Source organism: Pipra filicauda, unplaced genomic scaffold, assembly GCF_003945595.2.
Source record: "Pipra filicauda isolate LSUMZ 115617 unplaced genomic scaffold, ASM394559v2 scaffold241_size1546129_pilon, whole genome shotgun sequence".
NCBI lineage: Eukaryota > Metazoa > Chordata > Aves > Passeriformes > Pipridae > Pipra > Pipra filicauda.
The window spans coordinates 116,541-128,621 of NW_024104356.1; the positions used below are offsets into that span (position 1 = coordinate 116,541).

Below are 12,081 nucleotides of genomic sequence, written 5' to 3' on the forward strand. Positions count from 1 at the left end.
CCCACCAGCCACTGATCTTGATGGGGGTTGTGAACAGGCATCAAAGGGCACAGCTGGGCTTCCAGAGCCAGAGAACACCTTTTTGGTGAGCTAAACCATCCTTGAGGAGCCAGAACAGACAGAGAGCATCGCCAGAAAAAACCACAGACTATCTCCCTTTACTTCTGATGTGAAAGAACTTACAAAATTTCTCAGCCCAACTCTCCTTGGAGCAAGATGTCTTCTATTTGGCTAAAGCACCCTATCCAAGAGACATGTGGGTCTGAAGACCCAGATGGACAGATGTGAGCACTTCCTCTAATATCACATCTTTCCTTTGTGCAGGTTCAAACTGATTTTTGACAGTCTGTCTCCAGCTAACATGGTGTTTGCTTGTTGCTGCCTGCACCTAGAAAAGTAATAATTTTAAAATAGGAGAATAGTCTGAAAAAGTCCTGTATATTCTGATTTTTCCAAAATATGCTAGGGAGGCAGAAATGTTTAGTGTGAATTTAGAGGAGTGTTTCTTGCTTGTGACTGTGTGTCCATCAGATCATAAGTCCTTCACCATCCCTTCCTGGCAGGCTGCAGAGCATCATATCTGGGAATCAGCCTTGTTGAGATTCACAGCTCCTGTAATTCTGCCAGCCTCTGGCTCTCTTGCAGGAAAGAGAGGTGCAGCAGCTCAATGCCAAACAGAGATCATCTAGATAATAGTTAACATGCAGGCACCTTCATGGAGGCTGTGGTCAGGAAACCTCTTCTGTGCTTGCATGGTCTAGACTGTGGGATGCAAAAGCCCCAGTGAATTTGGGCTTGGGGTCAGAGATGAGCCCATGTTTCCACTGGGAAAATAAAGGTAATTCAAATAGCAGTAAAACCTGTAGGAAATGAATGAGGTGGTTTTGTGGCCTGGTTTCATTCTGGAGATTCATAGGAGCTGTGGATTTAGGAGCCGAGCTTATACTAGAAGTTGGTGTAGGCATTTTGGGGTGCTTGGGGCACTGAAGACCACACAAATGCATGTGAGTGACTGGGGAAGAAGAGCAGAGACTTGGCCTGGTAAGATTAATGGTTTGTTTCATTCAGGAAGAAGCCCCTAATGACTAAGTAGTAACTACTCTGGGAAATTTACAGATGGGGTCAATGTCGAACTGGGAAGCTGCAGTGCAATTAATTTAAGCTTTGAAAGTGTTTTCAAGTTAGTTCATTTGGTTCTGCTGGGAAGGTTGCAGCTTTGCAGAGGGCTAATCAGAGGAGTGTGTTGAAAGGGCTGAGATATGGTTCACTAGCAAGGGGGAATGCTTTTATGGTGGCAGGGAGCTTGGAGAGCCTCACTCAGCAAAACCTTCCAAACATGTTAAGGTCTTTCCCCTAAGTAAGCTGCCTTCACATGTGTTGAGGTTAAGCACAGGCACAAAACCACTGTCATCAGCTGTGAGATGAGACCCTTTGGCTCCTCAGCTTCAGCATTTAGGTGAGTCTGGAGAGCCTCTACGGTAGGTGCACACTGGGATGCTCAGCAGCCCCATGCTCAGGAGAAGTGGTGAAAGAAAAGCAGGATTGCAAATGGAAGTTCAGTAAATGAGGGGACTTGAAACATTCCCCCGCATTTTTGAGGGTCCTGAACAGCATTTTCACTTACCATTCTTGGCACACAGTGAACAGCTGGTGCGGGAGGGAGCAGGATGTTGCAAGCAACACGTGCAGGCTCACTGCTGCCAGGAGGAGGACTGGAGCAGACCTTCCCCAGTGGTGGTTTGTGCTTCACTGTGTCTGCACAGAGTGGGCTGATAATGTGCTACACGGCCCATCAGTCAAATTGTTTGGAAAGAAAGCTAACAAAACAAACCCTGCTGTTTTATCTCTCTTCAACTTGGTTGCACATTTTCATGAAATGGTGGAAACTTACTATTTTTGAGAATTGTGTTCCTCTTTGAGATGCAGTTGGCATTTGCTGACGTGTTTGTAGATATATTGAGAGGTGGAGGGGGAAGAGAACTAATAGGGAGACAGGCAGTCATGCAAACATACGCACATGCAGAAACACATAGAGGCAAGCTGTGTAATTGCACAAGTTCTGTATCCTTGGGAAACCGGTCTACAAATATGGTTAAAAAAAAAAAAAAGGCTGTTTGAAATAAAGCCTGGTGGAAGGGACATTTCAGTTCCTCTCTTTTCCTCATCTGACATCAGCTCCATGTCAATATTGCTTCTGTGGTTACTCGGTGCCAGAGGAATTTGTGTGCAGAGGGGCACAGGTGTGCTAAAGGGTACTGGGCAGTAGTAAGAGGTTTTTCTCTGACGTTGGACCTACGTGGATGAAGGAGGGAAAACTGAGCTCTCCAGCCACCAGGAATAGGCAGAGAAAAGAGAGCAAAGCAGACTGCTGAAAGCTGTGCTGCCCTGAGTCAGTGTCCCTGGCACTTTGGAAGAGCATAAAGCATTTCCTGCAGGATGACTGAGTCAAAGGGAAGCACTGGGTGCCCCTTGGATCACCCCTCCGTGCCAGCTGCTCAGGGCAGGGACAGGAGCTTGCTAAGCAACCCCTGGCCAGAACATGCTGTTCCTCCCCAGTCCTGCCCTCCCTGCTGGTGGAGATGGGCTGAAAAGATCTCATGACAAAAAAAAGGGTGTTTGCAGAGCCCTAGGGCTCTTGGCCCCAGGGGATCTCAGAGTGCTTTGTGGACAGCTTATCACAGAGGTAAAACAAGCTCTTGGAGACCAATGCAGGAATTTTCTGGCTGTGGTGTGCAATTCCTCGCTGTTACTGAGCAAGTTGGCATGAGGAAATAACCCTGGGAATGCAGGCAGGCAGAGGGTCCCGGGAACTGACCTGAGGAGTGCTTCAGCAGGCAGAGATTCTCTGAGCTGATCTATGCCTCATGGAAGGCTGTGTTTCAGAGAGATTTGAAAGACTAGCCTTCCTGCGAGTCCTCCCGAAAGCTGGATGGCACAGACACCTCTGGGCTACCCAGTAATGCTGGTTGTATGCCTTTGCTACCAAATCAATGGTTTAAACATCCACATGTTGCTGGTGCAGAAGTGGATGAGACTTATGCAGAACAGACTGCTGGCTGAGAAAAGGGGAGCTGGAGGTAGTATGAGGGCTCCCTGTAGTTGACTCCAGAAGGGATTGTGCATGGGATTTCCCTGTTTAGGACTATTAATGGCTATTAAATCCAATCTAGATGAAATACCTTTGGTTCCTGAACTGCTGATGGGCAGGAGGAGAGACGGAGAAGAATTTCTCTATAATTGTGTCCTTTCTTCTGGTCCTCCCCTGAGCATCGATGGTTGGCCTCTGTGAGAGATGATGTTCCAGGGTGGAGGTGATTCTTCTCTGTTTTGTGTCCTGTCTCCCACCACCCCCTCTCTTACAGAGCCCATTACTCATGCTCCCTCTGTGGCATTCCCAGTTGCACCTTTGTGCAAAGGGAAGAGTGAAACTTGAGTGGGTGTTTGGTTTCATCTGCCTCTGTAGCTGCATCCAGAGTGGCTTGATTATGCTTGTGGCCAGAGCACCTACCCCATTTTCCCTCTGCCACCAGCTGAGCAGTGATGGATGCTGTGCTATGGCTCAGTGCTTTGCAGTTTGCCAGTGGTTATTGGCAAACCCTGGGTCCTTTTTGGGCTAGAATGGGCCAGAGGGCTTTGGGGGGGACTTTGTTCTTGGCAACTCCTGCTGTGATGAAATTGCAATGCCAGTAAAAAGTTTACTTTTTACTGGTATTTTAAAAATTATTATTATTTATTATTTATTATTTATTAGTTTTTATTATTATATTATTATTATTTTTTATATTTTTTAAACAGTAAAGCAAACTTTTTTTGAGGTATCTGAGCTCCAGGTCAACAGCATATATACTAGAGCTGTTGCACAAGAACCTTTGCACAGGGTTCTTCTAGAAGTACTTTGCAGACTGATGAAGCAGAGGTCACCCGGGATGTGTCAGGGTTTGTCTGTTCCTTCCCCACCTTTCCTACATATGAAAGGTCAGGTTTAAAGGCTCAGTTTGCTCTCTGGCTGCAGAGGACAAGTGCTGGATTCCTGTCAGCCCGGGACAGGCAGCTCTGCTCCTTATAATAAAAGCAAAGCAAAACCCAGAACAGGCACTTAAATTATCCTGAAATGGTAGAACTCGTGGACGCAAGAAGCTAAAAGTGTTGGGGGGGAAGAGACAAAACCAAACCTGGATAACACTGACACCCCTGCTCAGGGTGAGAAATCTCTCCATGGAGGGATGCTTCATTCCCACAGCCCCGGCTGTGCTCATTCCTGTGTATGGTGCAGTGCCAGTCCAGGACTTGGGCTCCTGGATTTGCCCATTTGCTCCTCACATGGTTTTGGGCAGCACTCTCAAGTTTTTCAGAAGGAGAGTGCTGGCCAGTGGAGGCTGTGGTTGCTGCCAGAGGGAGATGTAAGCCCCGTCCAGCCCAGGACACAGTTGGAACCCTCAGTTAGTGGGGCTTCAGTCAGGGGTGTTGAAGGCCACTTGGTGGAGCTTTTTGTGGGTTTGGGACCTTGATCAGCACTTAAACGCTATGCAAACACCCTGGGCAGATAAGCAAATGCACGTGAAACCCTTTGGGCAAGCTGTCGATAAGGAAAGCAAGTGCAGAGAGAGAGCAGTGTTGGGGAGGGCGCCTGTGGTCCTTGGCATGGTGCGTGCTCCCCGTGATACAGGCTGGCCCTCCCGTGCTAAGTGAGTGCTACTGGCTTGATCCTGTCCCACAGGCCAGATACGCTCCAGGGCCCTTCAAAGGGATAAAGATGTATTTTTAACCTGAGGCAGCTGTCGGGTTTTTTTGTATGGTACTTTTTTTTTCTTGTAGCTCTGGAAGTGGCAGGTTGTTTTTCAGCCCTTCTGTTTCTCAGCTGTCTCGTCAGAGGTGTCTGGAGGTCTCAAACCTGATTCCCGAAAATTTCAGAAGTGGAAATTGGTAGCCGCTTTTGAAAATGTTGGCGAGACTGTGCAGCTTCCTACAGACATAAGCTGATGGCCATTTGAACACGCTTTTTCCTCAGCCAAGTCCTCGCCCCATTGAAGCCAATGGGAATTTTCCTTGAAAAAGGCCATAAAGAAATCATTTTCTTGGCAAGGAGAGAGGTGTTTCATGGGCTCAGCATCAGTGTTCAGGAGAACTTCAGCTATCTGCTTAGATTCCTGCCACACTTGTCCCACCCTGCACAAAGCTCTCTACCTTTTGATCCAAAATAGCACAGGAGATGTTTTCCACATGCCATAGGAAAATGGAAGAACTATAAAACATAATTGTTTTGGAGTTTGGCACCACTCCCTTACAGATATATTTAGTGTGAACTGAAATGGGTCAGCAAAAAGGCATTAGCCAGGATGACAAACAGATTAGGGTTGTGTATCTTGAGGCAATTGCATACCTGCCCATCCCATGCCGGCAGGATTGGCGGGTGTCTTCATTATTTCATGGGTAGTCATAAGCAAGCATGCATGACTTGCAGCTTTTGGGCACCATTAAAAGGCATTATCTGGCTGTAAGAGATGTTTGGTTTGCAGCATGCTCGGTGTTCTCCTGACCTTGAATCTTCATCTCTCTGCTACCTGGCCCATTTGCTCTTTGAAATGTGGTCCATCACACCTGATTCTCAGACTCCTCCTGTGCATGCAGTTTGTCCTGAAGGAAATGCTGGTGCTTTGCACATGGGGGCCAACCTCTTCTGTCTCAGCTCCCTTCCCCTGTGATTGAGCCACCCCTGGAAGCCTCAGATCAGGAGAGCTTCTCCTAAGAGCAGCACCGGATTTGGGAGAGGAAAAAGCTGTGATGGGTCTCTGGCATCAGCCCCAGGTGAACCGGTCCAGCTTGGCAGCAGGGTGAGGGCAGGGCTCACCATGGCTGACTTGGAGAGGAGAGCTTGCAGTCAATAGCAGCTAGACCTTCCTGGCCTCTGATCCAGTCTTGCTCCTGTGATGGTGCCTGGGGAGCCAAGAGCAATCTCTGCCGTCCCTGGGTGTGTTCATGCACATCGGCTTGCACACTCCACTCCCATCGGTGGTTTTCTTTGGGCTGGTATTTGTTAGCATTGGAAAGTGAGAAAAATGAACAAAAATATTATCAGAAGCAGGTTTTGTGAATGAATCAGCTGACAAGAGGCTTACCAGCTCGCCTGCATTTACTAGCACAGTGCTTATTTGGGCAGATGTCTATATATTTTAGTTGGAGGCAGGAAGGAGCAAGAATCAATGGGGGAAGGCACCACTTCCAGTTTGCTGCTCTTCTGTCAGTTTGTACCATCATTTTTCTGAATGAAGCAGGGGACTGAAATGTGTCTGAGAAACTGCCCTGCTGCTGTGCTTATTGTGCTGTTGCTGACAACTTGGTGAGACACCAAGAGGAGCACAAAAGATGTCGGAAGGCTAAAACTCGCATAAGCAGCTCATTGAGGATCAGGGCCTGGCCAGCCTTGCCCATCTCTTCATGGTGCTTTTTTTATTTGATCCTCTCTAAAGGCGGCCTCATGGCCTTCTCTCTTCTCACTATGTGTTTCTAATTAGCAGGGAGACTGGTGTATAAACAGAAGATTCCTGCTCAAAATATTGCCTGTCTGTCTCCTAGGATGATGGCCAGATGGCAATCATCAGGCAGCAGCCTAGACTTTGAGCTCGCCCATCTGGCTATCAAACCTGGTCTCGGTTCTCATCTGGAACCAATACTGAGGAAGGTAATGGGCTTTGCCAGATTGGTTTTGCCCCATGTTTGCTTTTCAGTTGCTACCTAAGCAGCTAAAAACCTGCAGACCAAATATATTTAGTATTTCTGGAAGTGGGATGATCCTAGTATTGGGATATCTGAGGCCAAAATGGTGAAGAAGTTGAAGAAGATATTGGACAAATCCATTGAGGGATGGGTCAGTTGGTGGCTTTTAAATCCTGTGGGTCAGATGCAGTCTCCAACCATGAAAGTGCTTTTACTGCTGGCCTGCAGCACAAATTGGGAATGGTCCTTCTGTTGTGTCCCCTAGCAGCTGCTGATGGTCTCTCATGAATGGCATGCTAGGCTGGAGGGGCTCTTCGATCCAACTCACTTGGGCCATCTTGCCATCAAGCAGCTGAGTAAGTTCAGACAAAAGTCTTCTTGCAGTTTCTCCTTTATGAGCTTGGGGTTGTAATATCTGAAAATAGCTTAAAAAGCTGTGGCAGAAATAAAACACTTGCTATTATGATTTTTCACTCTCTGTCATGACAGTAGAGCTATGCCCTGACAAAACATCCTGATGCAGATTCTGAAAAAAGGAAATGTTAACATCTGTAAATACTCTGCATGCTTGGTCTTCTGAAAAGCAGAAATCCAGAAATTAAGCATTATTGTGTACGCTAAAGCATTGCTTGCCCTGCATCATGCACAGTTTGATGTGATTTCTTTACCTCTATGTGTCTGAGTTCCATAATGCTGGAAAGCTGAAATTGGGGGTGCTGGAAAGAATGCTGATGTTGGGAGGTTGGGTGCTACAATTCTTGCTTGGAAGATGCTAAAAGACACTTGATGTTTATCATCACCACCAGTCTGTCCCCTGGTGTGGTTACCTACGGAGCTGCTGAAGAGGTCTTATATAGAGAGATATATACAGAGACATATATAGCCTGGGTTAGTGCAGTGACAGGTGATGTACAATGTGTGGGTTGAATGATAACTTGGGTTCAAAAGGACCTCTCGAGGTCTTGGTCCAAGGCCCAGCCTAACATAGGACCAGCTTCAATATCAGATTCAGTTACAGTGTCAGATGTGCTTGCTTAGCCAGATCAAAGCAGGCAACAAGGAGGGATCAGCTGTCACCTTCTGGGCTTTTGGAGCAAGCAGGAGCAATTGAGATCTGTCCTCATTGCCACTGCAAAGTCTAAAGGGACTGTTGTCTGCAGCATTGTGACCATTGTGTCCTGCTTTGCCAAAGTTTGCTCTCAGAAATTCCCAGTGAATTGGGAAAATAAGTAAAGTAGAGAGCAGAGGAGATGGAAAAAGTCCAGTGTTTATCCCCAGATTTCTGCTAACCGATTTTGAAATGGCTGAACTAGCTGGGGATCTTGTGGCTTGCAACAGTGGCAAAGATGGGACTGTTCCACTGTCAGCAGAAATGGCCAAATGCAGAAGTAGGTAGAAGCTAAATGAGTAACACAGTGTATGACACACGGTGGGAAAAATGGTATGGCAAGGACAATCACTGAAATGGCAGGATCTCCAAGGGAAATTAAGGTGGCCATAGAACAGAAGGAAGGTATTTTTGAAAGCAGCATTGAGAATTTATTTTAGCACTTGAATATTGGGTAAGTATTCCTGGAGATACTCTGGGGGATGATAGATGGACTCAAGGTATTGTTAATAATCACTGTGGTTTTAAGTTTTGGAGCTGAAGTACACTTGGCATCCCTAATCCAACTGGACTTGTGATGGGAAAATTACATTCTCGGGAAGTAATTTAGAAGGTCAAAGAAAAACCAGAAAGAACTTCTACAGCAGCGATTTCCTCTGCTTTCTAAACTGTCTTTTAGAGTGGCAATAACTCCAGAATGAAAGGATCTATTCTCACCTTCCAGATGAAAGGGCTAATGCAATTTAAAAGGTTTGCATGCAAAAGTTTTATGGCTTGGTAACCAGCCACATTTGAAAATGATCCAGGGTGGGATGAACACGTGAGAGCACCAGACTGAGCTGGACCCTTTCCTTGCCTGCCCTTCTCCTGCAGATAATGGTGATGACCGGTCCGAGAGCATTCTTGCCGAGAACCACGTGGATGGCACTGTGGGGATACTGAGCGGAGCTGGTGGGAGGAAGCCCATGAAGACAGGCATGAAGGAGCTGGCAGTTATGAGGGAGAAGGTGAATGAGCAGCAGCGGCAGATGGGCAAAGTCAGCAAGGCCCATCACAACCATGAAGACTCCAAAAAGTCACGGCTGTCGACGGGCAGGGTGAGAGGGCAGGGGCTGTGGGGGGCTGAGGGGTGCAGCTGTGGGCTCACTGGGAAATGCTGAATGCAAAGCCTTAGTGACATCTGCAGTAAACTGTCTTAAAAAGATTAAAAAAAAAATTGAAAGAAAAAAGCAGGGCAAGGAAAATAAGGAAAAGCAAACATTGGTTTTGGCCTGAAGCTGGGGCTGAACACACCATCTGATGAACTTTGATGTGCTGGTGAGGAGGCATTATTTTCATTGCAGCTTTACCTCCTGATGGCAGAGCTGGGAAAGGGGGGCTCCTGCTGGCTCGATACCTATCTCTGCAGGGGTGCGGCATGCCCTTTGCCCGTGGACTGCCTTTCTCATACCCGTTTTCCCCTAAGCAAATGCCAGAGATGGCCCAAGGGGATTTGGGGGGGGGGGGGGAAAGGGGTACTGTTTGCCTGCTGCAGAGCAGCCCCAGTCCAGGTTAGGGGGGCCACAAGCCCCGAGGATGGGCTGTGCGACTGTCTCATAGCAGTGGGAGTGCTCAAAGTCCGTCTCCTTCTTGCCTTCCCTGTCTCTATGCCCTCCAGTCCTTGGCCGTGGTTTCCCTCTAGTGGGCAGTTTGGTCAAGGCAACTAAATGGGATGGAGATGGAGATGGAAACCCACCCCAAAAGGTCCTTGTAAACATATAGAGTATTACTATCTGGTGAGCACAGGGACAGAAAGGGACTTTAAAAGAGAGTCCTCAATGCCTTCCAAGGAATAGGCAAAACAGAGGTTCAAAATAAGGTGTAAGCACCATCAGCTTTGAGAGCTCCCACACTGCTGCTGCTCCTTTGAGGGGAAAAAAACCCAACACTATCCACTGCAAAAACAGAGGTGTGGACTCACTTTGGCTCACATCAGGTGTAATTCAACCAGACTGCCTTGGTGGGGAGCCCTGTGTGGAAGCTGCTGTGGAGCAAGAGGGATGCCTCCAGAGGCTAGCTTTGGATACTCTCATTTCCAGGGCTTCCCCTCCACTCCCATGGGGTCTCACATGCTTTGAATTTCACTTCTGGGCCAAAACTGTGCCACAGGTGTGGGAACTCATGAAACCATCCTGGTCTGTCTGGTCTAGCCCTGCTTTGTGTCATTCATCATCACCCGTGGGACCCATGGTAGCATCTCTAAGGTTTCTCCTTCTCTGTGTATGCAGGGCTTGGGACCTGGTATTATGTAGGGTCTTGGCCATGTAAGGCACATGGGAGACACATTCATGTCCACATGTGGCCATGCAGCACTCTGATTTTGGGTGTCTGCAGGTGAAGTCTGTAGCAGGACCCAGTGGCAAACCTGTGTCATGAGGAGGTGCACGCAAGCGTTCATCCCTACTGGTGTTTCCACTGTCCAAAGTGTTGACCTTGAATGGTACCATTGCCCTAAATTTTTTTTTTTTTCCAAATTTTTTTTTTCTGCTTTCTGGTCTCTTTTCAGACCCCTTGTCAGCAGGAGCTGGATCAGGTCCTGGAACGCATATCCACTATGCGGCTGCCAGATGAGCGAGGTCCCCTGGAGCACCTCTACTCCCTTCACATCCCCAACTGTGACAAGCATGGCCTGTACAATCTCAAGCAGGTAAGTGGGGAGAGCAGCAGCTCTGGGGCTGACTGTACTCCCAGCAACAGCCCTTGGCTCTCTGTCTGTCCCCATCATGTGCAGGCACAAAGCAGAGGCACAGATCAGGGCTGGGCTGAGACTGCACACACGATATGAGGTGTGGGGTAAACAGCAAATACTGCACATGGCATGAACAGATTTAGTAGCACCTAGGTGCTGCTGCAGCCATGGGTGCTTAGGTGCATCTGCAGCCACGGGTTCACAAGTGGAGATGAGATCCACACCCACGTGTGGCTCTGGGCAGCCAAGAATCTGTTTAATTCAGAACTCCTTCTTCCCCACAAGAGCTGCTTATCTGTACTTTGAGCCACGTATTGTCCTGACTGGACCCTGCTGCAGGAGAAAAGCAGAGAGAGACTGAATGTTGGCCAGTCTTGCAGACAAAGCAGAAAGGACTTCTCCTTGGGTCAGGAAGTTTTATAGTGCACTTTACTGGTTTTCCTCCACAAATCAAGGCTGGTCCCACAGCTGTAGGAGGGATTCCTTCCAGATGAGGTGGGGCTTGGGGTGCAGTGTGCTTCTGAAGGTATTTATGGGATCCAGAAGGATTCACAGAACCTGTGTGTCTGAATTCTGACTTCTTGGCTTTGTCTGTGCAAAACTACCAGGTGTCAGTGGCTCAGTCATGGGGAAAAAAGTGCCAGGAAAACCAGCAAAACCGTAGCTTGTCCAGAGTTGACTGCAGTTGTGGGAATAGTACTTGGATATGAGGATCCCTTATAGCTGAACCTTTGGAGGGGACCCCAGAAAACCTGCTCTTTTTGTGGCTGAGCATTTTACTCAGGGCTACTTCCCTTGATCAGGAGCATTAAAAAAAAAGTATGATACTCTGAGATAATCTCCCTCTGTCCCTTCTCTTGTCTCTGTGCCATCTGGACCCTCACCCTCCATCTCCCCCTGAATAGCCCCGTGGGCTGGCTAGATCCTTCAGCATGAGCATACTTGGAAGGGCTGGTTGGAGCAGAGCTGGCAAGTTGCCTGTAGGGAGATAAGCCATGTCTGGGGAATGAGCCTGGACAGTGCAGTGATGCTTTGTGTGCTACAAAAGAGAAGGCAGTCTCTGCTGCTCCTTGTCCCTGGGAAATAAATCAACTTGCACTGAAGGGTGCAGATGGGTTACACACTGGTCACTACTACAGATAAAGAGAGAGGACAAAAATTGTTTTCTCTTCTTCCCTGCACCTCCCTGCTTGAGGGCAAACAAGGCAAATGTGAAGTGATACCAATTTCCCTCCATCTAGGAGTTGAGCTCATTTTCATTTGCTGGAAAGCAGATGGCAACAAAAGCATTCCCAGTTGCTCACACCTCCTATGGGCCAGTACTCAGGTGGAGGATGCACTCTCCTGCTGGGGAGGCTTTTTCTTCCTCTCTTTTTGTACCTTTTTATTCCCATGAACAAGGCTGCATTTTGACCTCAGTCCAGCTGCAGAAAATGGCTTAAATTCAGCTTTACGGAGTGCCCACAGAGGTTGGCCTGCTTGGAGTAACCTCTGCATCTCCCTGTCCAGAAATGTATATGCTGGGGATGGA

The 12,081-nt window shown here is 47.9% G+C and overlaps 1 protein-coding gene across 1 annotated transcript in view; it reads left to right on the plus strand.

The window, feature by feature from the left end:
• The window catches only part of IGFBP2 (insulin like growth factor binding protein 2), a 58,892-nt gene that overhangs the window by 44,297 nt on the left and 2,514 nt on the right, over positions 1-12,081 (plus strand). Inside the window, exons 2-3 of the mRNA XM_027734717.2 lie at positions 8,696-8,919; positions 10,368-10,508. Of these exons, the coding sequence (XP_027590518.1) occupies positions 8,696-8,919; positions 10,368-10,508 (365 nt within the window). The remainder of the gene's footprint in view (positions 1-8,695; positions 8,920-10,367; positions 10,509-12,081) is intronic.